At 62.2% G+C, this 27,173-nt stretch overlaps 1 protein-coding gene across 11 annotated transcripts in view; it reads left to right on the top strand.

Annotated features, from left to right (window-relative positions):
• Positions 1-27,173, top strand: part of EEFSEC (eukaryotic elongation factor, selenocysteine-tRNA specific) — a 204,717-nt gene that overhangs the window by 116,626 nt on the left and 60,918 nt on the right. For all 11 annotated transcript variants that reach the window (XR_010947203.1, XR_010947200.1, XR_010947201.1 and 8 more), the window contains 2 exons: positions 12,772-13,428; positions 19,766-19,922. Coding sequence is in view for 4 of the 11 variants with exons in the window: in XM_067755658.1 (XP_067611759.1) it covers positions 12,772-13,428; positions 19,766-19,922 (814 nt within the window). In the remaining 7 variants the exon portion in view is untranslated. The remainder of the gene's footprint in view (positions 1-12,771; positions 13,429-19,765; positions 19,923-27,173) is intronic.

Genomic DNA, 27,173 nt, shown 5'->3' with positions numbered 1-27,173 from the left:
ACCAGGTCTTGCCCGTGCCGTGTGCCCAAGCTGAGAAGGTGCTCAGAGGCGACCGCCACGGGAGGCCTGTGGACGGCAGCCTGCTCTGCGGGGCATTCAGCCGTGCCGCCGCCGCGGCTCAGGCAGCACCCGCGGTGCCTGGCGGCCCGGATCGGGCACACATTGATCTGACCGAGGCGTGTCTGGCTGCTGCAGCCACGGGGCTGCTGTTTCTGTTCCAGGCGGCTCAGCTCACAGGAGCCGGGCCTCGGAGCTCAGCAGGTTCGGCGAGCTGCTGCCCGCAGGCTGTTTTTCTACATGACGCTGTATGTCCGCAGCTTCTTTCATGCCACGACAGCAAAGCTGAGTAGCTGGCGACAGAGGCTGTAGGGCCTGCAGAGCCTGAAGCAGTTGCTGTCTGGCCTTTTACAGAAAAGTTTGCAACCCCTCGTCCCTCACCTTTGGGGAAGCTGGGCCTTCAAGCCTCTTCTCACGCCGGGCGCTGGCTGGGTGCCCGCACGCCTCATAATCTCATTGTCGCGGTAACCCCGATGGGGCCAGGATGCGCGTCTCCTTTCTGTTGATGATGAAATAGTAACAGTAATCGTGTTGATCACTAATCTTTATTGAACAGTTTCTAGCGTTTTGATGCCATGCAAACTGTTCCACACAGATTACCCAGCGTAATCCTCGCAACTGCCTGGTGAGGCAGGGGCGTTTTCCATTTGAGGAAAGAGAGAGAGGTTAAGCCCCTTGCCCAAGGTCGCAGGATAACTCGAGGGATTTGAACCAGGAAGTCTGACTCCAGGACCTGCTTTGTAACCGCTGCGCCACACAGAGGCGCGCCCCCTTGCCCTCAGTCACACGTTCGTTCAGCGGTTTTTGCCACCGAGGATGTACCAGGTCCCCTCCCCTGGGGGCAGGATACAAAGAATCAAGAGCTGCGTGTTCTCAGAGAGCCCTGGCCCAGAGCTCCCCCGGCAGGGTCTGCATCCCGGCCCCACCACTGCTGAGCTGGGTGACCTTGGGCCCCAGTCAGGTCCCCTGGACAGCGCGGGTCACAGTAGGACAGACCCTCAGGGGCGCTGCGGGGAGTGAGCTGGCTGATGTACGTGAGCCTGTTGGAACACTGCCCGGGGTGTACAGTAGGTGCTCCCTGCGTGTCAGCGCTGGGGGGGCGGGGCGTGGAGGTGATGGTGGTGACGGTGGCGGAGTAGGCACAAGAGGCCCTGGGAGCCTGGGCAGTCTTGGAAGGCGGCCCAGGGCAGTGGGGCCTCAGCTGAGGCTGCGGAGTCAGCAGGCAGAGCAGTGGGGGGTCCTGAGGACACGAAGAGGAGGCCGCTCGTCAGTTGCATGTGGCAGGTCCCCAGTCGCCTGAACGGCTTGGCTTGGTGGACGGCCCACTCCTTAGCGCGTTAGAGTGTCTGCAGACCACAGGCTCTTGAGACAGAGCGCAGTGGCCAAGCTGCGGGGCAGAGACTGGAGTGGACCTCAGCGGTCGGTTTGGAGCCGGGGCAGGCGGTGCTGGGCCGCGGGGTCGGAGGGGGGCTTGGGTCTGGAGCGGGCAGAGTGGGGCTTGGACCCCGCTTCCGCCCTGCCTCCACCTCCGCTTGTCCGTTGCCTGTCCACAGCTGTCCTTACAGCTGTCGCCTTGACGGGAAGCTCCATCTGACTCTCCACCCACGCTGGGGCCGCTTATTTCCTTCACTTTTTCACATTCGAAGTTCTTGCTTACGTGTCTAAAGTCATTTTCATTAATCTCAACTACAACTCCTGAACTTTTCAGATAGTATTAATATTGACATCTCAACCTACTTTCTGGGCCAGAGCTTATAAATTCCTCACAGCTTTTGGGGAAGAGCTCCTCTCAGCCCCACACAGCAGGTAGATATGTTGGTGGCCCACACGCAGGAATAATTCATATTTGAGAACTCTCTCCAGATTTCCAGGAAGACGTTAGTCAGCCCCGAGCTTTGCCTGTACCATTGGAAAGATCTCTGGGGTGTGGAAGGCCAATCTTCTGGCCGAGGCCGAGTCTCCTTTGAGCACCTCTGGTCACCTGGCTCCTCGGAGCTCTCCCCTGCAGGTGGCTTCTCCAGGGCCGAGCTCAGCAGAGCCACAGGGCCTTCTCTGTGCCGCAGCCCAGCCTGTCTGCTTTGCTGGCTCTGGCTGGGGTTATGTGTGGCTGGGGACTTTAGAGCTTGGCCTGGGCGTGGGAAGCAGGAATGAGTGCCCCTGACCTTTGTTACCGACCTGCAGCGCTGGAACCAGCGCGCCTGCTGGGTGCAGTTTTCTGCGGCAGGGGTTCAGGGTGAATGCCACCTCGCGCCAGGGACTGGCAGCCCAGGGCCAGCAGGGCAGTTTCCTGCAGTGTCGGTTTTCGAAAGGGCAGTTAATTCCAAACCTGATTTTTATTTTCAAACAAACATGGATCTGTTGTGGTGTAGAACACGAAGATTTCCATGAATCTTAAAACTTGGGACGTGGAAGAAATTCTGTGCTCCCGGCAGGCAGCATCCTGCACCTGCTCTCCTCCGCCATCAGGAAAGGCGGGAGCACTTCCTGACGTCTTTCGGGACAGCTGGGCTCCGGGACCAGTTGGAAAATGCAGGTTTCCTGTAGGTGTTTGGGCTCCTTCCTGCACTGTGACACCAGGAGCTTTCCCTGAAGGAAGGCCCGGGGAAGGGGGAGAGGGACCCAGAAGGAGAAGTTGCTCTTTCATTTCTGACACTCTCCTGGTCTCATTTGCATGGCATTGTCCTTAAACCCAGTTCAGATGTCACCTCCTCTCCTGGCCCCCTGACCCCTCTCTCACGGCATAACAGCTGTCCTAAGTGGCACTTATATCTGCCCCACATGCTCCCAGGGTCAAGTGTAAGGCCTGCCTCGGAGCAGGTGCTACAAGAATGTGTTGAGTTAAACCCAGTTGAGGGAATGTGGGTGATGACTTTGAAAACGGGACTTGACGAATGCCCACGTGCGAGGTGAACAGGAAGGCACGTGGCCTGGTGCGCTTGTGGGAGCAGAGGGTGGAGGGTGCCGGGCCCAGGTGAGCGCTGGGAGAGCCCTGCACTGACGCGGGAGGAGGCTGGGCCGGGCGCCAGAGGGATGACGCTGGACCCCTGGAACCCCATAGGCTGAAGACCGGCGGCGTCTCGCCCGGGCTCTGTACAAGGTGGGTGGCCTGGCAGAAACATGGGGAAGGGGCCCTCTTGGGGAATCTGAGCGAGAAGTGAGGCCCAGTGGACGGGAAGATGCTCTGGGATTTGCCACTGACGGGCTGCAAGCCCTTGAAGGATGAGGATGGAGCCAGGGGCTGAGCTTGGGCCGCTGCGCCCCCGAGGACCTGCGCTCCCCGGACCTCCGCAGATGTGGACACAGGCTGCTTACATTGCCACGACATCTGGGCCAGGGGTATGAGCCGCTCTACTGGTGACAACACTGAGGCTCAGAAACACTTACAGAACTCACCCCCAGCTCAGCGCGCGAGCAGAGGCGGCGCCCACCCAGGAGCGGGGCCCGGGGGGCGCGGCGGGGACGGGCCGAGGAGCCCAGCCCTTGGGACCTCGGGCCCCTTCTGTCCACCTGGGATCCAGGCCGCCCGGGTGGTTCTCCGAGGCCCAGGTGTGGCCGTGTTTGCTGCTCCGGCCACAGCTTCTCCGGGCTCAGCCCCGGGACAGAGCTGGCCCCCTTGGCGCACCTCCCAAGGATTCCTTACCCCCCAAAAAGCCCAAGAATGTCGTTAAAAACAATTAAAGCCCCAGTCGTATGGAGAACAGAAGAATCAGGCATTGGCGTAATTCAATTTAAAGCTTTATGGGATGACAAATGTGTGGAGGGCGGCTGGGGGAGGAACGTAAAGCTTCCTGGCAGGCCCTTGTCACTTTTACGGTTTTTCATCGTTGCAGGACTGGGTGGTTAATAACCAGGGTTAGTTTGTGAGGTCGCGGTGGAGGGGTGGGGCCTTCGCTGGGCCGAGCGGTAGAAACTGAATCCATCCCCTTCCTCCCCGGGTGCCCACCACATGGCAGGTATCGAGAGGGGGGCCGGCGGTGAGCAGAATGACCCAGCCTGCCCACGGGCCGCTGTCCGCCTGGCGCGGGAGCCCCCCAGAAGGGAGCCAGACGCGCGGGCACGTGGTAGGAATGACGATGAGGCCGTGAGGAGCACTGTCGGGGCTCCGGGACCCTGGGCAGGGGCCTGGACTGGTGTGGGGCGTGACTGGGGAGGTGGGCAAGGTGCACGCTGGGCCCAGGGGTGACTGGCCACTGGAAACGCAGCCTGGCCGGGCGCTTGGGGCAGGGCGGGCCTCCCGGAGAAGACAGACACGCAGCCAGGCAGAGCCCCACGCCATCTCTGACCCTGGAGCTCGGTCTATGGGTCCCCAGGCTTCTGAAGACCCTCCTCCTTCTCTTAGGGGGTGTTTCTCATTTCTACGCAGGGACCCCGGAGAGGAAGGTCTCCTCGGCTCTCCTCCTCCCCAGGGAGTAGTTGGCTTTAGTTAGGCCCCAGTGGGATGTTTGCGTGGAACAGAGCCCACCTCTGAGCAGCCAGCACCGTCCCCCAAGACAAGGCCGGGCGGGAGGAGAGTGGCCCGTGCTGCTAGGGCCCAGTTCCTGGCCCTGGTGCCCAGGGGGCAGTGGGCCCAGGAGCAGAGCCAGGACAGAGGGGCCTGGCCCGACCTCGTGCGGTGTGTCACCTCCCGGGAGCACGCCCTGGAGGCCGCTGGGCCTGGCAGGGTCGCAGTGCAGAGGGGCTTTCACCACTCCGCCTTGGGCTGAAGTGGCGGCAGCAGGACCCCGAGGAGCTGCCATCCTGGTGACCTGACGGCTGGGCAGCAGTTAAGAGGCCTGCAGTGCCGGTGCCGGTGCCGGTGCCGTCCGAGAGGAGGCCTCTCCCAGCACCGCTGGAAGGCTGTGAGCTGGCAGCTGGGAAGCCCTAGTGAGACTGAAGCTGTGCTCTGCACACCACAGTTTTCTGTCCCGACACCTGCTCGGGGACGCTCCGTGTGCGCATGTGGGCTGACGCTACAGAAGTGGCCACCGTGGCGTCGTTCACAGCGGCCCACGTGTCCATCAGTAAGGGCGCAGATAAATAAAAGGTGGCGTTTTCATGTAAAGAAGTACTATGCAGCAGCCAGAAAGAGTGACCTGGGCAGACTGTACGAACGGATAGCTCAGTGTCTACGTAAATATACAGACGAATATACAGAGATAGATCTGTGTACAGATATGGCTCCCGATATGAACAGATGTCAAAACCACGATACAGAGAAAGAAGACGAGTATTTGAATTAAACAGTAATAGGGCGCCGTTGTATAAAATAACAATCGGTCCTATCCAGGGTGCACACGTGGCTGTAAATGTGTCCAGTGGGACACATGAGGACATGACAATGAAGGTGATTATCATGATTGTCATGAAGGTCATTACTCCAGGTGAGGTGAGGCCGGGGACAGGACTGGGGCCTTCAACTGGACATCAAGACAAAGTACAAGTGACAGGCTCACAGAGGTCCATTCCAGTGGTGGGAACACAGGTAGTTACTACATCACTTGACTCCCTGTACCTTTCTGAATGGTTGTCATTTCTCTCAAAAAATAAGCGGGTGGGAACCGAGTCCCCAGGGCCCATCTGCTCCCCACTCCTGCCACCTCCACAGCTCACGCCGCTTCCTCCCCGAGCAGCATCCCGAGTTTGGCTTTTTTGTGCAAGATGCAATTAACGCATTAGGCGGGGGACGTCTTATCTGTGGCCGGCCCAGCTCAAAGAAGAGGGAGAAATGAGAGCAGCCAAATTGAAGTCTTATTAAACCAAATTGGTTGGGTCTGATGGAGCCAAACCTAGACGGGTCTTTAAAAGCTGATTTCATTTTTCCCTCCGGTCTGAACCTCTTTGAATTGAAGTAACTGATCCTGGTGTAAGCTTATTAGTGTCAACCTTGTGTGTTTCTTTTCCTCTCCAATTTACATTTTATTAAGTAATGATGAAGTCGCAAGGCCTCGACCCTCGCCTTTGGCACAGCCAGGAGCTTCCAGGCTCAATAATGGAACGAAAACGGATAATGGGGTCCAATCTCATTACAGCCAGTACCATTATTACAGAAATCTCTGCACATCAGAAAGACTGCTAAGCCCCCTTCTTTCTAGCATCTGTTGATGCTGGAGGATGTCCAGGGGCCCCAGACCTGCTGTTCCTTTGCAGGAGGCTGCAGTGGTGTTGGCCCATCCATTTCTTACCCTACAGAAGGAACGCTGCCAGAGAGCCCGCTCGTGGGGTGAACTGTACCGTGCACTCCGTGGTGGGGTCGATGCGTGTGATATGGTGTAAGAATAGGGGCTTTCAGGATGGGCAGATCCGGATGCGGTGGGCACGTGCCTTACCCTCTGGGCCTCAGTTCCCTGGCCTGTAAAACGCGGTCACTGTTACCACCTGGACAGTTGTTGGGCGAACGGTAAGGACCAGCTTAGCACTTGGTGGGCATTCGGCAGATGTGTGTCTCCTCTGCCTTCTGTGTTGGCCGATGGTGAAATCGTGAGGTCTCCGTCCCGTGGCTGGGTCCCCGCTCTTGCACGCACACTGCTCTGGAGAGCCGAGACGGACGCCTGGTGAACCCCACCTCGGGTCACTTCTAGGCCGCTGTTCATTGGCCTCGGAAAGGGCCCCGGTCATCGTGAGCCCAGCATCCTGCCAAGCGCTCCAGATGCTGGAAACCACAGTGCAGGTGCTCGGAAGACACGTGTCAGGCCTGGGGGCACATGGGGCATTTGTTTGCTCTCCCTCCTGGTCAGTCACAGACCTCCACGGAGGGCCTGTCCTGTGCTGGGGCCCTGCCACCCAGAGACAGGCGCCAAGGGTGGCCAGAGGGGGCGGAGCAGCTGAGAAGTCAGGTCTGAAACTGTCCACTGCGCCTGGCCAGGGCAGGAGAGAGGGGCTGGGCGCCCTGCCTCTGCCCTCCCGGCTCCTTCCCTGGAACCGCCTTTCTGGGTTTGCGCCTGGGGGTGGGGGTGGGGGTGGGGGGCATCCACCCCGCGCCCCTGGCTCTGCCCAGCTCTGCAGGGTGGTCGGGTGGTCGGGAGACAGGCCGGGATGTCAGGCCTGCCCCGCGGTCCCAGCACTTACTGTCCCAAGTCTCACTTGTGATGTCTCACAGGTCACTGCCCTGTGACCCTGGAGACATCGAAAACCTCTTTCTTCATCCATAAAATTGAATGTGAAAATATTGACCTACCTCGTTGCGTTTTTATGAAGAATAACCGGCCCAGACGATGGTCACACTCTTTGTGAATCAGAAAGGGCTGCACTGCTTAGCAAGCGCGAACTGGAGTTTGAAACATTGCTTGCTTGACGTATTCCTGCCTCCCTCCTCCTCGGGCCCAGCCTCCCTCCCCAGAAGTGCCTGGTGCCGGGGAGACGGGAAGAGGCCCTGCAGGCAGCCAGCCCTTGTGGGAGCCGAGCTCAGGGGGGCCGGCCTGCTGATCCCAAGCAGAAGGCCTTCCTGTCCCACTCGACGGCATCCCTCCCCCCCGCCCCCCGCCTTCTCTGTTGTCACTGTTGGCGAGCCTCAGCCCTGCTTCTCCCCTGCTTGGAAGGCTTCTCACCCTGGGGGGGGTCTGGAACCTCTAACTGCCCATCCAGCCTCGGGGCCAGTCTTGCCCCCCACGCAGGTGTGGAGCTCCACGGGCCTTTGAGGATGTGTAGGGCCCAGGCCAGGACTGGAGCTCCCTGGGGCAGGCACGGTGCTGCATCTGTTTACACCACACATGTGTGGTGAGGTCTCCTATCTGTCAGGCGCTGTGCTGGGCACTAGAGATGTGAATGGGAAAAACAAAATAAAAACAAAGCCCCTGCCTCGTGGAGGCCACATCCCATACGGGAGAGAGAGTCAGTGAGCAGATACGTAATATGTCGGGGGTGGAGAGCACTGTGAATAAAAGGGAACAAGCAAAAGAAGACAGAGGAATGGGGGCGGTGGTCCTGTCTCTTACTGGGTTGCAGGGTGGTGGGGGGGTCAAGGATGGATAAACATTTGAGCAGAGACAGGAAGGAAATGAGGGAATGAGAATTGTGGCTCTCTGGGGGAAGAGCATCCTGGTCAGAGGCCCTGGCAAGTGCAAAGGCCGTGGGGTAGGAGCCTGGCGTGTCTGGGGAGCAGGAAGGGTCATGTGACTGACATGACGTGGGTGGGGGCGGAGCAGTCGTAGCAAATAAAACCAGGGCAACAGCAGGGGCCGACTGTGAGGCGCAGTCAGAGTGCGGACGTGGGCTTTTACAGAGCGAGCTGGAAGGCAGGGAGGGTGCGGGGCACGACGACCCTCACAGTCAGGGGGGCCGGCAGTGGGCGCAGCGGAGGGGCCCGGTGCTGGGCCTGTGTGGGAGGTAGAGCCTCCTGGGTCTCCTGATGACGGGCACGGCGACGAGGGTCACGCAGGATCAGGGAACACAGAAGTGGTGCTTCCGAGGAGGACGGGGCTGCAGGGCAGTCCAGGAGGAACTTAGCGCGTGTCTCCTCCGCGCAGCCTGCCCTCCCCTCGTGTGTCTCCCGACGCCTCCTGCCCTCTGAGCTCTCGGCTGCCCTCAGGCTGGATGCTGGACGTGCCCGTTACCCCGGCCTCCGCCGCCCATTCTGCTGCTGCTGCAGAAAGAACCCGAGTATTCTCCTTGCTGGCTTCCCGCCTTCCTTTCCTGTTCCCTGCCCCCCCCGCCCCCGCGCCACACAGCCAGGTGACCTTGCAAAGTGGCCATCGGAGTGCGTCCTCCCGCTGCTCAGCCCCGCGCCACAACCGCCGGGACGTCTGTTGTCCTCATGGGGCAGGCGCTGGCCCCACTCCCCTGGCCACCTCTTTTCCTGCCCGCCTTGGGGCCTCGGGCCCATTCCGCTCTTCCTCTGCCTGGAGCCCCTGCGGGTGGTCCCTTCTCCTCTATCTGGTCTCAGCTTCAGTGCCACCTCCTCAGGGAAGCCCTCCCTGACCACCCAGGAGTCATTAGGTCCCCAGTTAGTCCCCCTCACAGCACCTCCCCGTGGTCTTAAAATTCTGCCTTTATTAGCTGATGGTTTAATTAGCATCCCCTCACCTGCAAGCGGTCAGTTCCATAAGATCAAAACTGTGTCCGCCGCCCCTGGGCCGTTCCAGGGCCTGGGCCGGAGCTTGAGGGAAACTGGGTGACACGTGGTGAGTGGGCGTGTGGGTGGTGCCTCGGCCCCTCCACGTGGGTCTTAGTGAGGATTTGGTGAGGGAGTTGAGCAGGAGTGTCTCTCGAAGTTGCCTAGAAAATGACAGGAAAGCCTGTTGTTCCCGCCCTTAAGCTGGTGAAACTATCCACATCTCCTCGTTAGTGTCCTCAGTGGGATCTTGTGTTCCTGACGTGGATCCGGGGCAGCTTGGCGGCCGATGGCGTGGTGCCCCGCTGCCCGTTCCCGTCGATCTGTTTCCCAGCTTCCTGTCTGGGCCCTAAAATCTTGATTTGCACAGTTATTTGTCTTGCTGCTCTTCACGGCGCCCTCTTAGGGCATCTGTATTATTTCAGTCCTAAGAACGTGAGCTCCGTGGGGAAGAGAACATGCTTTGAATGGCGCCTGCTTGACCCTGGGCCTGGGGGCCGGGGGGACCATCAGGTGGCACGAGGCCCTGGCCACCCTCGGGGAGGCCCGTGAACACGCGGGCCCCGCTCAGGCCCCTGCGGGTCTGGACTCCGCGCTCGTGCTCTGCCAGCTGTGCTCTCACCATGAGGGGCGCGTCTCTTCTCCCTCCTGAGGGGCTGCCACGGACCGGCTCTGTCAGCAGCCCTCCGTGCCAGGCGCTGGGGGTGCAGCAGCAGGTGGAGCCTGGCCCTGTCTTCAGGGTCTAGGAGGAGAGACAGACACATTTGATGGACAGAAATGGAGAAGTCAGACAGTGCCGAACGGTGGAGAAGACGTGTATCCACTGGGCGGACACATCCACTGGGTGGACGTGCACTGGTGCTCAGTTTACCTGGCGGAGGCAAGCGCTCACTCTCCTGTGACCCAGCAGCTCTCGTCCAGGCCTGGGTCCTGCAGCCTTGTCCCCACACCTGCACCCTCAGGACTCCTGCATAGGAGGGGACCCATCACACCACACCCAGCAGAAAACTGGAGACGACCCAGGGGCTCGTGGCTGGGAGACTGGACAGGGGCCTGTGTGCACCGTGAGATGCACGGTGTCACGACAGGTGAGCTGCAGGTGCAGGCAGCACGGGCACCAACTCCCAAGTTCAGAATCTCACAAAACAAAGCAAGTCATCGATTAGACACATGTACTACATATGTGGTAAATCTCTACACAATTATAGACACGTATCAATAAAGAAGAGACACGTTACACGCCAAATTCAAGAGAGCAGTTCCCTCCAGCTGGGGAGCAGGCAGGAGAACTGGCTGGGGGAGGAGCACGTGGTGAGACAGACGTTGATGGTGATGTTTTGGTTTGTATTGTAATTTAAGTCAGTAAATGCACGGAGGCAGGGACCGACAGAGCTGTCAGCCAGCAGTGACCACAGAGAAAGTCAGGTTCAGAGTCAGCCGAGGAGAACAACCAGCTCTGTCCAGAGCGGGCAGGGAGGAGGTGCCTGGGGAGCTGGGGTTTAGGGATGGATGGGAATTTGCCAGGTGGAGGTGGTCCCAGGGAGAGGAGCCTCAGGGGCAAAGCTCAGAGGCGTGTCTGCGGGGGGGAAACGTCAAGCCTCCGGGCCGGGCCGGGGCTTAAGCGTTGCGAAGAGCTGTCCAGTGGGCCGTGGGGCGGGAGGTTCCAGGGAAGGCCGCTCGCGCTCGCGGGGGAGCCAGGCCAGCAGGAGTCCTGGTGGGGCGGCAGAGGGGGTGCCCTGGGTGGTGGCACCGATCCCCTGTGGAATTTCAGTTGGTCAAAGGGGCTTCCTCATCACGACAGTTCCACCCACAAGGTTTGAAAGTCACACTGTAGGAGATGGGAACCCTTGTAGAGGCTGGTGCCGAGGAATTACTTCATCAGACGTGCTAGGGAGCTGGCCTGGAGGGGCTCCGGGGTTGAGGGCCAGGGGACAGCTCCCGGCTCGGGGGGAGGAGGCATGACTGGGTCCTGCCTCGCTGGGCAGACGCTCAGTGTAAGATCATGTTCTCCGGTTACTCTGAGGTGCATTCCTGAAAAGCTTAGTTTCCCGTTGCCCCTGCGGACCGTTTCAGAGATGTTTTATGTTTCTCTTTGATTGATCTTGCCTGTGGCTTTTGACACTGTGCTTCTCACTTTCTCTGCCCCCTGACCTCCTGGTCAGGTCGTTAATGGTCTTTAAACAAACACGTAAGTATCAGGCTCTCCAGGAAAGGACTGGGCTCCTGCGGCTCATGTCAGCACAGCACCCCCTTTATGGGGAGAGAACGGGGGCTCCGCACGCCCGACCTCGTAGGCGGGGTGCTCGCGACCTGAAGGTCAGAGCTGGACTGGGCTCCTGCGGCTTATGTCAGCACAGCACCCCCTTTATGGGGAGAGAACGGGGGCTCCGCACGCCCGACCTCGTAGGCGGGGTGCTCGCGACCTGAAGGTCAGAGCTGTCTTTGGTGTGATGATTTTTGACGGCAGGTTTTCGGAAATCGATTTCACGTTTCTCTGCTGCGCTAACCAGGGGTTCCAGCACAGATTTGATCTTATCACTGCGACGTGGATCTTGGCGTAGACGTTTGTTCATTTTGTGAACGTTTGTTGGGGCCTTTTCTGTGTCTGTTCCTGATTTAGCAACCGTGGGTGCAGAAATGTGCTGGTGTGCCGGTCGGTGTGATGGTTTGGAAACAGATCGGGCGCTCCTTTGCCATCGCTCCTGGTGACGTCCGGCCTGCTCCCCCGACTGCAGGGCCTCCCCCCACCCCCGCCTTTGCACCTGCGGGTCCCCCCATTTAGAGTGGACTTTCTCTGGCCTCCGCACAGCTGGTTCTTACGATGGGGTCTCGACTCAGACATGGGCTCCGCAGAGATCTCCCTGGCCTCTGACGGCAAAGAGCCCGACTCTCCCCACCCCCGGGCCGCCTCCAGCGTCGCCATGTGTCGTTTCCTCTGGAGCGTCTCATAAACAGTATACAGATTATGGTGGTATTACTTACATGTATCTATACACAAAAATGTTATGTGTCAGTTTTATTTATATTAATATAAATTTTGTTAATATTAATATATTTGTAATGTTGTTGCTGTTTCTGGACGCTAAGCTCTTTGAAAACGTAGCTGGCTCTGTCCCACTCCCGGAACAGTGCCTGCCACACAGCAGCCCCAGGGGACCATGTGTCTGGTCAATGAAGAGCCACTCTGCCCTGGAGAAGCCCGCCGGCTGGCAGCGGGCAGGTCCAGAGCAGGCAGTGACAGCACAGCAGGTGGTGTGGGCCAGGAGGGGCTGGGGCAGCACTGAGGAGAGGCAGCAAGTCCTGCCCACGGGGGTCTGGGCAGACTTTCCAGAGCAGGGGTGTTTGTCCTGGGCTTTCCAGGCAGCCGGGCATGGCTTGGCAGGCGTGGGGCTGGCAGGGAAGCAAACCTAAACAGAGGGCTGGGGAAGAAAGCGTGGGATGGGGCCTGGGGGTGGAGCAGCAGAGGGGACCCCGGTGGTGCTGGATGGGCTGCAGTGACCGCTGCCTGTGTCCCGGCCTGGGTGCCCTGTGAGCCTGGCGCCGCGTTTGCAGGGTGGAGCCTGCTCCGTGCAAGGGGCGTGCGACCGGGTGCCGGTGAGTGTTGGTAGCGCCGGGACGGGGGCTTCTCCAGCTGGAGCCCCCCAGCCTTGAGGCTCGGCCTCAGCGCTCCCTCTCTTCCTCCTGACCAGGTGGTGAGGAAGGTGAAGTCCATGCAGATGTTCCACACACCCGTCACCTCTGCTGTGCAGGGGGACCGGCTGGGCATCTGTGTCACCCAGTTCGACCCCAAGCTGCTGGAGCGTGGCCTGGTGTGCGCCCCCGAGTCTCTGCACACGGTCCATGCAGCCCTCGTGTCCGTGGAGAAGATCCCGTATTTCCGGGGATCCCTGCAGACCAAGGCCAAGTTCCACATCACCGTGGGCCACGAGACGGTCATGGGCCGGGTGATGTTCTTCAGCCCTGCCCCCGACGGCTTCGACCACGAGCCCGTGCTGGACTCCTTCGACTTCTCCCAGGAGTACCTCTTCCAGGAGCAGTACCTGTGCCCGGGCTCAGTGCCGGCCGAGACGGACGGTGGGGAGGCCGACAGGAGGGTGGGCCAGGCGTCCGAAGGCCGCTGCCCCCGGCAGCAGTGGGCCCTCGTGGAGTTCGAGAAGCCCGTCACCTGCCCGCGGCTGTGCCTGGTGATTGGCTCCAGGCTGGACGCGGACATCCACGCCAACACGTGCCGGCTGGCCTTCCACGGCGTCCTGCTGCACGGGCTGGAAGATAAGAACTACGCCGAGAGCGCCCTGCCCAGGCTGCGAGTATACAAGCTGAAGCACAAGCACGGCATCGTGGAGCGGGTAAGCAGCCTCCCCCTCCCTCCCGCCCACCGCCCTGCCAGGTCTGACAGCCAGGACGGCCTCGGAGACCTGGCTCCGGCGCCTGTGGTCTCCAGACAGGGAGCCAGGCGGGAGTGGCCTGCGTCCTCTCCGCCAGTTAGAGCCAGGCTGACACGCAGGCGGGGCCCATGAACCCGCCTGGCCCGCCTGGTCAGTGCAGGTGGTTCCTTGGGCGCCCCCCGACCCCCTCATCTGTGCCTGCAGCCCTGCATAGGAGCCCATGCCTACCAGGCCACAGGTGAATGGGTGGACGAACACGCAGGCCTCACTGTGTCCCTGTGGCGCATGCTCGTGGGGGTCAGGCATGGCAGTGGTGGTCCTGGGACTCGACCGGGTTCCGCTGACTCAGGGCAGCAGTGCTGAGACCCCAGTGTCGGGGAGCACAGGTTCGTGTGGGGTCTGCCTGGAGGCTCCCAGCAGGCTATGGTTCTGATCCTCGTGCAGCAGAGGAGGGTCACCCCTCCTGGTCCAGCCCTGAGTCAGTGCGGGCGCCGGGTGACAGGAGGAGGTGTCCAGGGCCTGACAGTGGGTGTGCCGGGTTTTCCATCGCTCACGCCCTCTGGTCTCGCCCCTCCCCTGGGCCCCCGGGTGTTCCCCTCCCACCCCACCCCTCCCTTCTCAGGATCCTCCCTGGCTGCTCAGGCCCTGCGCCCCTTCCTCTGCAGCCCCATGGGGAGATGAGAAGACGCCCTTCCTTACCCGCTCGCAGGTCCAGATGCAGGATCCTCAGCCCCGTGGGCTTGGGCATAGCCCTACGGCCCAGCCAGCAGAGCCAGGGCTCCTGTGTTGCCTCATGCACACCCTGGAGCTGGTGCACACGGCTGCCCCCCGCTAAGTTGCTCACTCTGTGGGCCCCTGTTTCCTCATTTGTAAAAATCACATGGACGTGGGACTTCCCTGGTGGCGCAGTGGTTAAGAATCCGCCTGCCAGTGCAGGGGACACGGGTCCGAGCCCTGGTCTGGGAAGATCCCACACGCCGCAGAGCGACTAAGCCCACGAGCCACGACTACTGAACCCACGTGCCGCAACTACTGAGCCCGCGAGCCACAACTACTGAAGCCCGCGCGCCTAGAGCCCATGCCCCACAAGAGAAGCCACGACAATGAGAAGCCCGCGCACCGCAACAGAGAGTAGCCCCCGCTCGCCACAACTAGAGAAAGCCTGCGCTCAGCAACGAAGACCCAACACAAACAAAAATCAATCATTCAATCACATGGACAGAGGTGGGCAAATGAGGGCGCATACCTGGGATAGTAAATGCCCTGCACCGCCCCACGCCTCCGACTGCTGCCACAGCCCGGGCCCAGCAGCCCCACCGCCCCCTGGCCACGGCAGCTTGCGTGGTTCCACCCACATCACTAGAAAACAAAGGTGTTGCACCAACTCCCACTCACTCGCCTCTCCAGGCCACCGGGATGGGGACGGCACTGCGCCCTCACGTGCATGGTGGGCCCAAGGCCTGGTGGGCACAGGCAGGCCGGCGGGCTGGGCGGGGGCTGCCAGGGGACCCAGGCGGGGGCGAGCAGAGGACTGGGCATGGCAGGTCTCCCGCCGAGGCCACAGGGACCCAGTGTGCCTGGGCTCCAGGCCCGCTGGACGGGCCCCTGCAGGCCAGGCGTTGGGTGAGTCTCTTCCCCTCAGTTTCCTTGCTGGAAAAATGGGGGCCGTGCTCCCCACCTCTCAGGGCGGTAGAAGGAGGGGACGCCGCTGTGTGTGAAGTGCTAGCGCAGAGCGCCGGGCTCGGTGCTGTTCACTTGGACTTCCCTCGCGGCGCGGCGGCCCGGGCTACCAGACGGCTGCACCTTTCTCTCCCCCGTGGTGGGCTCAGGCCGGGCGTGCCGGCCACCCTGGGCCTGGCATCCACTGGCGCCGGACAGGGAAGGCCTGAGGGCATGGCCAGAGGAGCCTGTGGCCTCTGCCCAACCAAGGGTAAACACGCAGACGCCACCAGGAGCGCTGGCCGGCTTTGAAGTCTGAAGCGGCACTGCCTGCCGGCTCCCAGCTCTCCCCGCTCCACTGCTGATGGCTTGTTAGACGTGCCCGGGGCACCAGGTGCGGGCCGGCCTGCGACTGCCTCTGGTCAGCACGGGTTCCTCACCATCCGGCAGGCTAGGCCCCCCAACTCCTGGAGGAAGCAATGCTGCGGTCCAGCCAGCCGCTCGGCCAGCTCTGCTGCCCCCTGCCCCCCACTCCGCTCCCAGGCTGCTCAAGGAACAGAGGTTCTTCCTGCAGCAGAGGCCGAGCGGGCCCTCGCCTGGGGAAATCCGATGGCTGCCCACGTGTGCTGACCCAAACCCAGGCCTCTCTCCTGCCGTCTAAACAGCGTCTGATAGCCAAGACTCTCCCTCAGCTGCCGAAATGCTTATTGGCCCCCCTTTGAAAATTGCCTTTTTGTTGCTGTATAGATGCAGGGTCAAGGCAGCTGGACACGGTGGAAAGAGCTGGCTCTGGATCTGATGTACTGAGCAGGTGCTGCTGCCTCGGCCCGGCCGCAGACCAGTCACACCCCTCCCCCACCCCCGGAACCCGTCGCTTCTTTAACGGAGTTGGTGGGGAGCTGACGCGACCACGCGTGCGAGGGCCTGGCGTGAAGCGTGAGCCTGGCATGCAGCGAGCGCCCAGCAAAGAGTTAGCCTCCCTTTCTCTCCAGGAGAACGCAGCTGCCTCTGGGGACGGTGCCTTTGTACCTCCTCGTCAGCACCGGCAGGGACTCTGCCTGCGTTGGTGCCTGGTGACGGGAACAGAAAGAGGGAGGGAGGCTCCGTGCGTCGGGGTCGTGGGCCGCCAGGCTCGTCACTGCCAGGCCGGGTGCCCGTTCGGTGCTGGGCAGGCCCAGTTTTGAGGAAGACGGCCTGGTCGGCCTGGGAGCGGGCGTGGCACAGTCCCCCTCGGGTGACGCCCAGAGCCTGGCCGCCCGAGGCCTCCCCGCCTGGGCCTGTGGAACTCGCTTGACCAAGTGAAACAACTTGAAGGCTAATGTCCGTTCCTGGGTTTGCCCCAGGAGATAACAAGGGGTGGATCGTTGCCCCTCAGTGTACTTGGGCATCAGACACACCTCGCCCTGCGCTGGGGGAGGAAGAGATGCAGTCTTGGCTCCTGGTTTCTGAGGCCGGGCATCGTCGTCCAGGGACCCGGGAGTTGTCGTTCCCGGTGACCCCGAGGGCCCATTCGCGGCACAGGTCTCCCCCGGCTCCCGTCCTCCGAGGGTTTGCTGACTCGCTCTCGAGGTTCTGGGTGGGCTAGAGGAGCCCCCGCCGCAGGTACTGCTTCTGTCATTCTCCCAGCTTCATATTCTGGTCATCGAGGTTCTGGCCGCTGGGCAGTTGTCCTGCTACCAGGTCTCAGGTGTTCTTGCCAGCACCAACACCCTTCATCCTAGCAACAGCCTTTTCCAGAGGAAGGAACTGAGGTTCAGAGAAGCCCCATGCCCCGGACTGCAGAGCTGGAGGAGATGGACCAGGGCCCCAGCCTTGCCAGCCCTCTCTGCTCGGGGCTCCGCTTCACGGCCAGCCGCCCCTGTCTCCTTGCTGCCGCTTCTCCAGTCTGAATTAGAATAGTCGCTCCAGAACTTGGGCAGTTCCCAAGCCTCATCACGGCAGCCGGCCCTGAGAGAGACACACACGTGTAATGACATAATTACGTGCGCCGCCAGCCAAGTTCCCGCTCAGAGGCCGGGGACAGAGGGGACTCGCCTGGTGTGGAGGTGAGGGCCCAGGCTCTGTGAGCGGCAGTGACTGCTCTTGGGGAGCTCGGCCTCCAGCCACCAAAGGCCAAGAGACGAAGCGGATAGCTCACGCAGACGGTGCACGTTTCCCTGGGAGCTGTGGCTGTAACCGTGTGGCGGCTCAGCGTCGCTCCCGGGGAGCTGCCGCCCGCAGGTTCCACGCACGTTGCCTTTGGCTCCTCGTCACGGCGGTGGGTTCAGAAGGAAAAGCCTCTGGCTAGTCTCAGAAGGTCTTCCCTGGTTGGATGTGCTGGTGTGTCTGATCTCTGAGGTCCCTGCCTCGGCTGGAAGCGTCATCTGGAGAGGAGCTCAGCCCTCAGGGGCACGCACGTTCCAGAGACGGAGGGGCTGAGTTTCACCATTTCCCGCAGCCCGGACAGATGCCGCCTCTGGTCTTCCTGCAGCACTGCAGAGGCCTCCCCTCTGACCAGCGTCATGAAATGAGGGCTCCTGCCGCAGCCGTTTGCTGAGCCCCTCTCACGGCCCCACCCCTGTAACTACTGGAGGGGTGTGTTCTGGGGGCGCAGAAATGTGCACCTGCCACTCCCGCCAGTCCGGAACGCTCCTGCGGGGACATTGCAAAGGCCTGGCCGGCTGGGGTTCGAGTTTCCACTGTGCCCCTGGCTCTGGCATTCGCGACCCGCTCAGATCTCATCCCTGAGCGCAGCTCTGACCTCTGCAAAGTGGCCGTGGAAATCCCTTGCAGACAAGGGCTCTGCGAGGGCTCAGTGTGACCCACTGGTGCCTCAGTCCGCACAGGCTGGGGTCTCCGAGGGGCTGGGGGTCGGGGGTCTCCGAGGGCTCTCCTCCCAGCGACAGGCAGTCTCAGCGGCCAGGCTGACCTCGGGACCAGCCTCTGGCTGTGGGGAACGTGGAGTGCCTGGTTCAGAACCATTGGGTCGGTTCAGCCAAAGTCCTGGCACCTGCCGGACCAGGCTGGGCTCCTGACGAGGCTGGGACAGAGTTCCACGTGCAGGCCGTCCTGGGGGGGGTGGGTACGGATGGGGATCCTGCGAAAGCGATGGGGCCACCCTGCACCATTGGGGCTGGTGACGTCTGCTCGCCTCGACTCCCCTGTGCTGAGGTCGGAGGAGCTGCCTCCGCTCAGTTCACCCTGCGGCCTTGCCGGATGCCCTGCAGCGGCAGCGGGGACGCCCGCAGACGGTGCGGTGCGGAGGGCCGAGCCGGGTCCGGCCACGAGGGGAGCCCTGTGAGTCTGGAGGACAAGGAGGAGGTCTCGTGTGGGGACGAGACTGAATTACAAAGGGCTGTGCAAGTGGGAACGATGATTCTTATCATTGCCCGTATCCGATTCATCCATCACTGGGGAGAGGAGGAATGCACGTACCTTTCATCTAGCGCTATGAATCAAACAGGATAGGATATGTTTTTCCAAAAGGTTTTGAGGGTAAATGGGACAGTTTCTGCTTTTCAAAACAATCCATCCATTTGGCCCTTGGCCGGATCGTGGCATCTTGGGCAGAAGCAAGATGTTTCTGAGCCTGGCCCCCGGGGGCCCCCAGGAGCAGGTCCCACCACTGGCAGTACGTCCGGCCTCCACGCGGCTGCCCGAGCTGCTGCCTGGTCGGACTCCATGCAGCTGCCCCAGGCCGGCGCACGGGGCCGGGAGGGCAGGAGGAAGCCTCCCCAGTCTCTCCCGTGGCCCCCTAGTGGGACCCGGCATTCTGAGGCCTGGTAGAGCTGGTCTTTACACATGCGTGTGCACACACGCCCCCTCCCCTTCTCTCTGCACAGAGGCCTGGCACCTTCCTGGCACAGGCCCTGGAGAGGAGCCTGGCAGGTCCAGGGAGGCCTGCGCCTGAGCCGCCAGAGGCCAGGGCTGGCGGGACTCACGCATCGCCTGCCCCGAGCTCAAGCCCTTGGGAGAAGGTTCCAGAGGAACACAGCTCGGGGCGAAGCCAGGGCTGCCCCAGGCCAGCTTCCTCACACACACGTGTGCCTCCACTCAGCCTGGGCCTCCACGTGGACAGCCGCGAGCCAGGGGAAACGGGGCTCCAGCAGGGAGAGCCGTGGGGGCACTGCGGAGGTGGGGCCGCGGTCTGCGGGATGGATGTGGACCAGGCCAGGGAGGGGGGCCCTAGGCTGGGACACACGTGCGTGTGGCGGGCGGGACGGCAGAGGCCAGGTTCTTAGAGCCTCCTCGGTGCGGGGGATGCTGGAGAGAGGGTGGGCACCATCCCCTCAGCCTGCAGTGCCGTGAAGGCTTTCCTGAGGAGCGCTGCCAGCTTGGGGACAGGTGGGCGGGCAGCCGTGCAGAGGCGGGCAGCTGCGGACTCTCGTCACCTCTGCCTGTGGACTCTGTGGCCGTGGACGGGCAGTGCCTCCCCCTCCCATCTGTCAGGTGGGAAGTGCCACGTGGACGAGCCGAGCGCGTCCAGCCAACCAAGTGCCCACAGCCGGCCTGGTGCAGCCCAGGCCCATCTGGTGTCCGTGGGGGGGAGTGGCAAGCGGGCCCGGGCACCACCCGTGACACAGGCGGACCGCCTGGGCAGTGTGGCAGCCCAGCCTTTCCCAGGCACTAACGCTCTCTCCGGGGCTGGGTGTGGGCGCAGGTGATGGACGACTACAGTGTGATCGGCCGCTCGCTGTTCAAGAAGGAGACCAACATCCAGCTCTTCGTGGGGCTCAAGGTGCAGCTGTCCACCGGGGAGCTGGGGGTCATTGCCAGCGCCTTCGGCCAGAGTGGCAAGTTCAAGGTCCACATCCCTGGTGAGTGTGGTCGTTTTTTTCTGCTCACGGGAGCCGTGCAGGGGAGGTGGAGACGGCGCCCAAACGCTGGCCCTCGGCTCAGGGTCTAGGCCCGCCCATGCCAGCACTGCGGGCTCAGCCCGCGTGGCATCATGGCTTCTGGTCCCGCCACCTGTGGCTGGAAAGCCATTGTGCGTCCTGGAGGAGCCTGGTGTGGACCCGGCATCTGGTCCGACCGCCCACTGCACCACCCCGTGACCTGTGCATGGACGGGACAGTGCTGCTCAAACAGGCGTTTCCGAGAGACACGCTTGGTGAGGGAGACCACCAGGGCTGGCACGCGGCCCCGGAGCCAGAGCGTTGCCCAGGACGTGCGTTGCCACCTCCTTTCCTGCCTCCCGCTCGGTTTGAGGTGGGACTTGTCTACGGTGGGGTCGAAGTGCGCGTCTGCTGCTGGGACAGAGCACCCAGGTGTCCTCAGCTCCACCCCGTCACTCCTCACAGCCCAGCTTCCTGAGGTCCCGCTGGCCAGGTGTGGTGGCCGTGGTCGGGGCAGAGCGAACCCGTGTAGGAGGTGTGGACTGTGAGCTGAGCACGAGGAGAGGGCCGTGGACGGCCGGGGGATCCCAGGAAGAGGGACAGCTGAGTAGGGCCTGGCCACGGGGGGCGGGGGGCCCGCAGAGAGGGAGACGCGGAGGCCCTGAGGACGGGGCGGGGGACGGAGTGGGGGGCCTGCAGAGCCCCGGGGCAGGCGAGGACGGGCCCGAGGGGTGCTTCCGTTAGCGGATCCGTGGGGTGCACACGCGTGCCTTCACACCCGCACGTGGCTATGCTGCTTGGAGCTGCGGGACTAGGGGATGGGAAGCTGCGGGTGGGCTGCATCTGGTGGGCCTGGGGCCTCGGAGCACGGCTTCTCCGGCGGACTCTCCGTGTGGGGTGGTGCCCGCCCGGCTGGGAAGCAGGGTCCTCTCCTGAGAGCCTGGCCCAGCTGTTGCCTCGTGAGACCCCCTCTGGCCCTCGCGAGGGAGGGCGGCGGTCAGCAGAGGCCCGCTTCCTGCGGCCCGGGCTGTGGGACTGTGCCCTGAGGCCTCTACCGAGGCGGGAGCCCCGTCACGGATGAGGGACCCCGGGCAGGCAGGGGTACCCGTGGGAGTCCAGCCACAACACCGGGCTTCAGGCTCCCATCCTGTCCTCCCCACTGTCCCTCGGCCACTCCTGCTCGGCACTTCAGCCAAACTGGGCCCCAGGGAACACGTGCAGGCCCGTGTCCAGACCTCAGTCCCCAGGGCCCCAGCCTGCACATGTGGGGCCCTCTGAGCACTGGGGGGTGAGAGCCAAGCTGCCTGAGGGGAGAGGCCCACCCCGGGCGCCCGCCCACCAGGCCTCAGGGCCCTGCTGGTCCACACAGAGGGACGGAGGGCGGCGTCCGTGTCCTCTCCCGGGGTGGACGGCATCATGCCGACCTTGCCCTGCTCCCCTTGCTCTAGCCCAAGGCAGACTCAGAGTTGGGCGTCCCAGAGCAGGAACGTGGGAGGAGGCGTGTTTGGGGCCCTGGGTTCTGGGGTGGGGCAGGGGCCGTGGTGACGCTGCTTCGGGCAACTCGAGTTCACATTCCTGCCGTAGGTCAGTGTTGCCTGTTAATAGGTCTGCTTCCTGTTTGTGGCTCTTAAGCTTCTTATTAAATATAACTGGTCAGATTCCTTCATCCCACCCACTCCCACTCCCGCCCTCCCCGCCCTCCACCGACGCTGCTTGTCTTTTCCTGCCATCCCTCCCCTAAAGGATTACTTTTAACCTTTTGGGAGTGCTAATTGTGAAAGAATCTTCAGTAAACCGGACGTCCGGCGCCAGGTGGCGCAGCGGCGGGACTTTTGGCCCAGGTTGGGGACGAGCCAGGTCGGGAGCCCGGGGTTTTGGGGCTGCACACTTGTCGGCCCCCAGAGCAGGGGGCATCTGGGGGCCCGCAGACCGTGGACGGGGCGGCGTTCAGTGTGGCGTACGGGCCTCCCGCTGGCTCTGCAGGACAGCTGGCCAGAACGGCGACTGAGGAGCCCTCTGGGTGTCCTCCCCTGCCCCACTCGCAGGCCCAGGTGCACTGGGGCCTCTCATCTCGGAGGCAAGGCCCACAGGGCCAAGCCGGGGTGTCAGAGGCCGGTGGCAGGCGGTAGGGAGTGGGGGCAGCGTGGTAAACAGGGACCACTGCTCGGGCCTCGCTGCTCCCATGCGATGGGACGCAGGCCCAGGAATCAGACTTCATCTGGTTCAATTTTTATGGAAAATTTCCTGATTGAAAACTAAAACTGTCTGAACTAAACGAACCCTGCCTTTGGGCTGGGTTTGGCCGTAGTGCCTTGTGACTCCTGCTTGGATTTCTGGAAGGACAGTTGGGCCTCGGGGTCAGGAGTCCAAGCTGAGCCGTAATACGGGAGCAGTGTCTTATGGAGCCGTCACTGCTGGCTTCCGAGACAAGGGTCCTGACCCTCGAAACCAGATGGGCTAGAGGGACGACCCCATCCTGACGCCCAGGGAGCCTTCCCAGAAAGTCCTCAAGGTTGGAAGGCCCCCACGTTCACACAACTGCTCCTTCAAAAGGGTTCTCTCCGTTTGTAAGCCCCGGGGGCCGGAAGCCCTACGAGACGAGTTGGGGACCCACCGGGCAGCACTGCTGGTTCTCGAGGGTGGTGGGAGGATGTTGCTGGGCAGGGACGGCTCCTCCGGACAGACCTGCCCCTGTCCCGGCACCGCACCGCTGGCGTCGGGTGGCCCTCGGCTGCTGCCTCTGAGCGACCCAGAGTGCCTGCACTGTGCGGCCAGTGCCCCGAAGGGTGTGAGCAAACTAAGCGGGGGCAGGGGGTGGCGTGGAGACGCGGCAGGGGCCGCTCGGGGAGCGGGGCCTGGGGGTCCACCAGAGGCAGGTCTCGAGTAAGAGGCTGACTTCATTTGATTCGCGATTTTAAACGACCCCCTGGAGAATGGTTTAAGGAAGGCTGGAGGGGAAGCGGGACAGCAGAAGTCTGCTGCAGTGCACAAGTGACTGTGAGGTCTGTGTCGTGTGCGTCGGAAGCCCAGGAAGGCTTCCCGGAGGAGGGGACAGTCAGTCAGAATCCTGCCCCATCCGTGGACCGCCTCAGGCCAAGCACGAGGAGGAGGCCGCGCTCCAGGCCTGAGCGTGTGGGCGTGTTTGGGAAGCACAGCAGGAGCAGTGGGAAGGGCCGCAAGCGGGGGCTGCGGAGGGCATGAGGGCCGGGCCTGGGTCACCGAGTCGGGAGCCAGCGTGGTCCTGAGCTTCCCCACGGGGCGGAGCACAGCCTCATCTCTCAGTGCCCCCACCGGGTGTCACCACACCGTTCTCACGGTGTCCCTGAGGACATGCGCAGCTCTGCACAGCAGACGGGCAGCTCTCTGGTCTGGGCTGCTCGGGGTCCTGCCGGCCCTGCACCGGCCCTAGCCTGGGTCCCGACACCCACAAGGAGAGCCCCGTCCTGTCTCCACAGGTCCAGCTCAGAGACACCATGAGACTGCAGCACCCCCGGGCCGGCGCTGGCCAGGCGTCCAGGGCTCGGGACCAGGCGTTCGCTTGTGTCCCCGTCGCATGTCTTAGGGAGGGAGACTGAGCCTTGGGAACAAGACCCGTAGACAAGCTTAGCAGCGCGGCTGGAGCCCTGCCCACCACCGCCTGGCCTCGTACCCGCTTGGTCCAGCGTGCGGCGAAGCAGTGCTTTGGGCAGACGCCCTGCCCTGTACCTCGCGGCATCGGGAGCATGAGCGCCGGCCCCCGCGGGAGGTGGCCGCAGCCCAGGCGAGCTCTGGAGGAGGTGGGAGTTGGAGCTGGGCCGCTATGGCTCCTCTCAGGCTTCGCACCTGGTCCCGTCTCCAGCTCGGCTGCAGCAGGCCGGGGTGGACAGCCGTGCAAACAAGATCCGGGGAAGCTGTCCGTGGTTTGTTTATTTATTTATTTATATTTGGCTGCGTTGGGTCTTCGTTGCTATGCCCAGGCTTTTCTCTAGTTGCAGTGAGCGGGGGCTACTCTTCGTTGCGGTGCGCAGGCATCTCACCACAGTGGCTTCTCTCGTTGTGGAGCACGGGCTCTAGGCGTGCGGGCTCAGAAGTTGTGGCGCACAGGCTTAGTTGCTCCGCGGCATGTGGGATCTTCCTGGACCAGGGCTCGAACCCGTGTCCCCTGCATTGGTAGGATTCTTAACCACTGCGCCACCAGGGAAGTCCCTGTGGTTTATCTTTAAGAAAGAGGAGTTTAAGCAACAGCCGCTGTCCGGGTGGTGGACAGTGGTCCCTGGATGTGGTCGCTCAGCTGGGGACCCTGCGGGCCGCGCCGCCTCCCCACAGTCCTCCCATGTTCCGAGCCCGCTCAGGAGGGCAGCTCACTGCGTTCAGAGCCTCCATTTCCCTCTGGTGAAATGGGGGTAGTCGTCCAGTTGCGAGGGGCTGTGAGGATCAGGCCAGTGCACAGAGCCACCCTGATGGCCTGCCGTGTGTGCGCCCACGGGCTGCGGGCCGAGGCCACCAGGTCCTACGGTCGGCCACACTCAGCTCCACACAGCACAGCCACGATAGAATCAGGTCGGGCCCCGTATCTGGCCTCTGTTGGTCCAGGCCCTTGATGCGCTGCCTCTTCCTCCTGCTGCAGCCCTCGCCCCGCCTCCCTGAAGGGTACGCGGAGGCTCAGAGGATCTGGACGCCTGGCCCAGCAGACCCTGGAGTCCCCATATGGAAGTGGGTGCTTCTCATGGGCGCTGCTCCACTGAGAGGCTTCTGGAAACCCAGTGAGGAGGGAAAGTGTAAACTCGTCTTGGTGCCAAAGGGAGGGGCCGCAAGGAGTCCTGGTTGTGGGTATTGTCGTGTTCCCATAAATAGGCCTTTGGACAACGGGCATTTGGGCTGCATGTTCCCTCTGAGGTTTAAAATGAAACTGGTTTTCTTTTCCTGTAAAATGTGTGGTCCCCACACACATCCCCAGCCACCCAGTCTGGTTTCCCCGGCGCTCCAGGAGCGCCCTGCAGAGCCCTTCCCTGGAGGAGGACTCGGGGTGAGGAGGACACCCTGCATCTGGTGGTAGTGTCCCCTGGAAGAGCCCCAGTTTCCCCGCGTGGGGGACGTGGGTGAGAGCAGGTGAAGGCAGCCGCAGCTGACGTTCAAAGTCATCTTTGAAAAGAATCAGAACACCAAGTTGTACATGCCATGTCCTCTCAACCACGTAAAAAGAAGCTTTGCAGAGAAAAGAAAGAAGAAGCCAGGTGAAAACATTAACGATGGGACTGTGGGAGACTTTTTCCCTTTTTAGTTTTCTCTTGACACGCAGATTTCATTGAATGAGCCTGGTGCGTCCACAGCTCTGGGCCAAAGGCATGAAGACTCCCCCGCCCTACTCAGATCCCGGGTGCCAGGCCCCGGCTGGGTCCTAAACCCAAGCCCAGACCCAGGGCCCGCCTTCAGCCGCCCTCAGCTGCCCTCAGCCGCCCTCAGCTGCTCTGTCCCCTGGCGGGCCAACTGTATCACGGGGGCAGACCCCCCCAGGCCACCACCATCTGACAGACCGTGGGAGGGAGTCTAGGCTTGGAGGCCTTCACCGGGCCTGAAAGGACGGGTCACCCTGCGCCCCAAGGCCAGGGCCCGTGTTGGGCCCACGCCCCCCGTCCAAGGACTGGCACCGTCCAAGGAAGGCAGGTGGGCTGCACCCCAGCCGGCGGGCGGCTCAGAGGGGAGCGAGGGAGCTCAGTGAGAGGCCGGGGAGGGGCTGGCCGGGCTCGCTGCAGGCCGGGAGCACTGAGGGGGTTTGGGCAGAGGAGGCCGGGATCTGAGGCATGTGTAGACGGTGGTCCAGGGAGGCTGCAAACCCCCCGTGGAGCCCCGGAGAGTTCACAGCGGGCTCCGGAGAGCAGGCGGGGCGGGAGCCTCGGGCTGCCCTCTGTCCCCAGCCCCGGGCCGGCTGCCACCCAGCTGCGGGCCGGCTCACTCCGACGGCTGCCTTCTGCCCGGACAGCCCGGCCCACTTCAGCCCCACGGGGGCCTGAAGCCGGCTCTGTCGGGGCAGCGACCCTGAGGTGAGGGGACCCTCCCCAGGCGGTCAATGGCCTCCCCCTAGGTCCTGTCACCGGCTGTCCACGGAGACTCCGGAAAGCAGCTTGGTTGGGAGAAAAGCGGGTTGGAGAGAGTTGAGGGGTGAAAGTCGAGGTTTCAGAAAATCTCTATAAAATGAAAACAGACCATCCGTCTGTCTCACTGGCGTCTCACCCGACAGTGGCCTTTGTGGCTTTCACCCCACCCCGTCCGTGGGTAAGCAGCTCTGAAACCCAGTGCAGAGCCAGCTCCGGCTGCCAGCCACCCACCGCTGCCTCTCCTGGAAGCCAGCCTGATGGAGGGGGACCTTCACCAAGCTCAGGGAGCACTTGGGGTGTCTTTTCTCCCCCAAAAGAATGGCCAACCCTCCTCCCCTTTGGCCATTGAAGCATTTCAAAGCAATTGTAAAAATTATATGAACCCCATCGAAGAACTGTTACAACAATGTTTATACCCAGTATTTGAAACAAAGACAATGATATTATAAATAATTGTAGATGATGAAGATAGGCAAGAAAAAATAACATCATTAAAAGAATTTTACAAGACGGACCGTTCACCAAGACGGATGGAGTAACACAATACGTTAAAAATATCTGCAATTAACATAAACATGGCACAGTGTACAGAAACCATCTGCCGACCAGCCTCACCCTGGGCATGGTCCCTTGTCATCCACATGGGCCGTGCCAGGGCCTCCCCGTGGCCCCGGCGAGGGCAGGGCCCCCAGGAAGAGGCCATTGGCATGTGCCTAGCGGGCCTGGGACCTAGTTCCAGCACGAGGAACCGGGGGCTGAGGAGTATCCTCCTTCCCTGCCCTGACCCCGGCTGAGGTCCGCCCGTCCGTGTCCCCACGGCGCTCACTGCTTCTCCATCACGGCTCTCAGACACCGTGCTGTTTCCCAGGGGGTCCCAGCGGGGAGTCTCTGCAAGTCTCTGGCCTGTCTCGGGCGGCGTTGCGGTGGCAGCACCTAGGGCCACACGACAGCTCTCACCCTATCCCCGGTGGGTCCCCTGTGCCTCTTTCTCTTTCTTTTAATCAGTATTTGATTTTGTTTTTAACCTGGGAAAACTTTGGCCGCACAGAAGAGACACCCCTGAAAGCAGCAAGATCAAACAGACGTGAATGTCCCCTCACATGCTCAAGCGTCTCTGTCTCTCTCTGTCTCTCTCTCAAACACTAGAATCCTGCAGACG

The sequence above is a fragment of the Pseudorca crassidens genome, chromosome 10 (genome assembly GCF_039906515.1).
Source record: "Pseudorca crassidens isolate mPseCra1 chromosome 10, mPseCra1.hap1, whole genome shotgun sequence".
In the NCBI taxonomy this organism is placed as follows: Eukaryota; Metazoa; Chordata; class Mammalia; order Artiodactyla; family Delphinidae; genus Pseudorca; species Pseudorca crassidens.
Note: the sequence above shows the minus strand (reverse complement) of the source record. Positions and strands in the feature narration are given on the sequence as shown.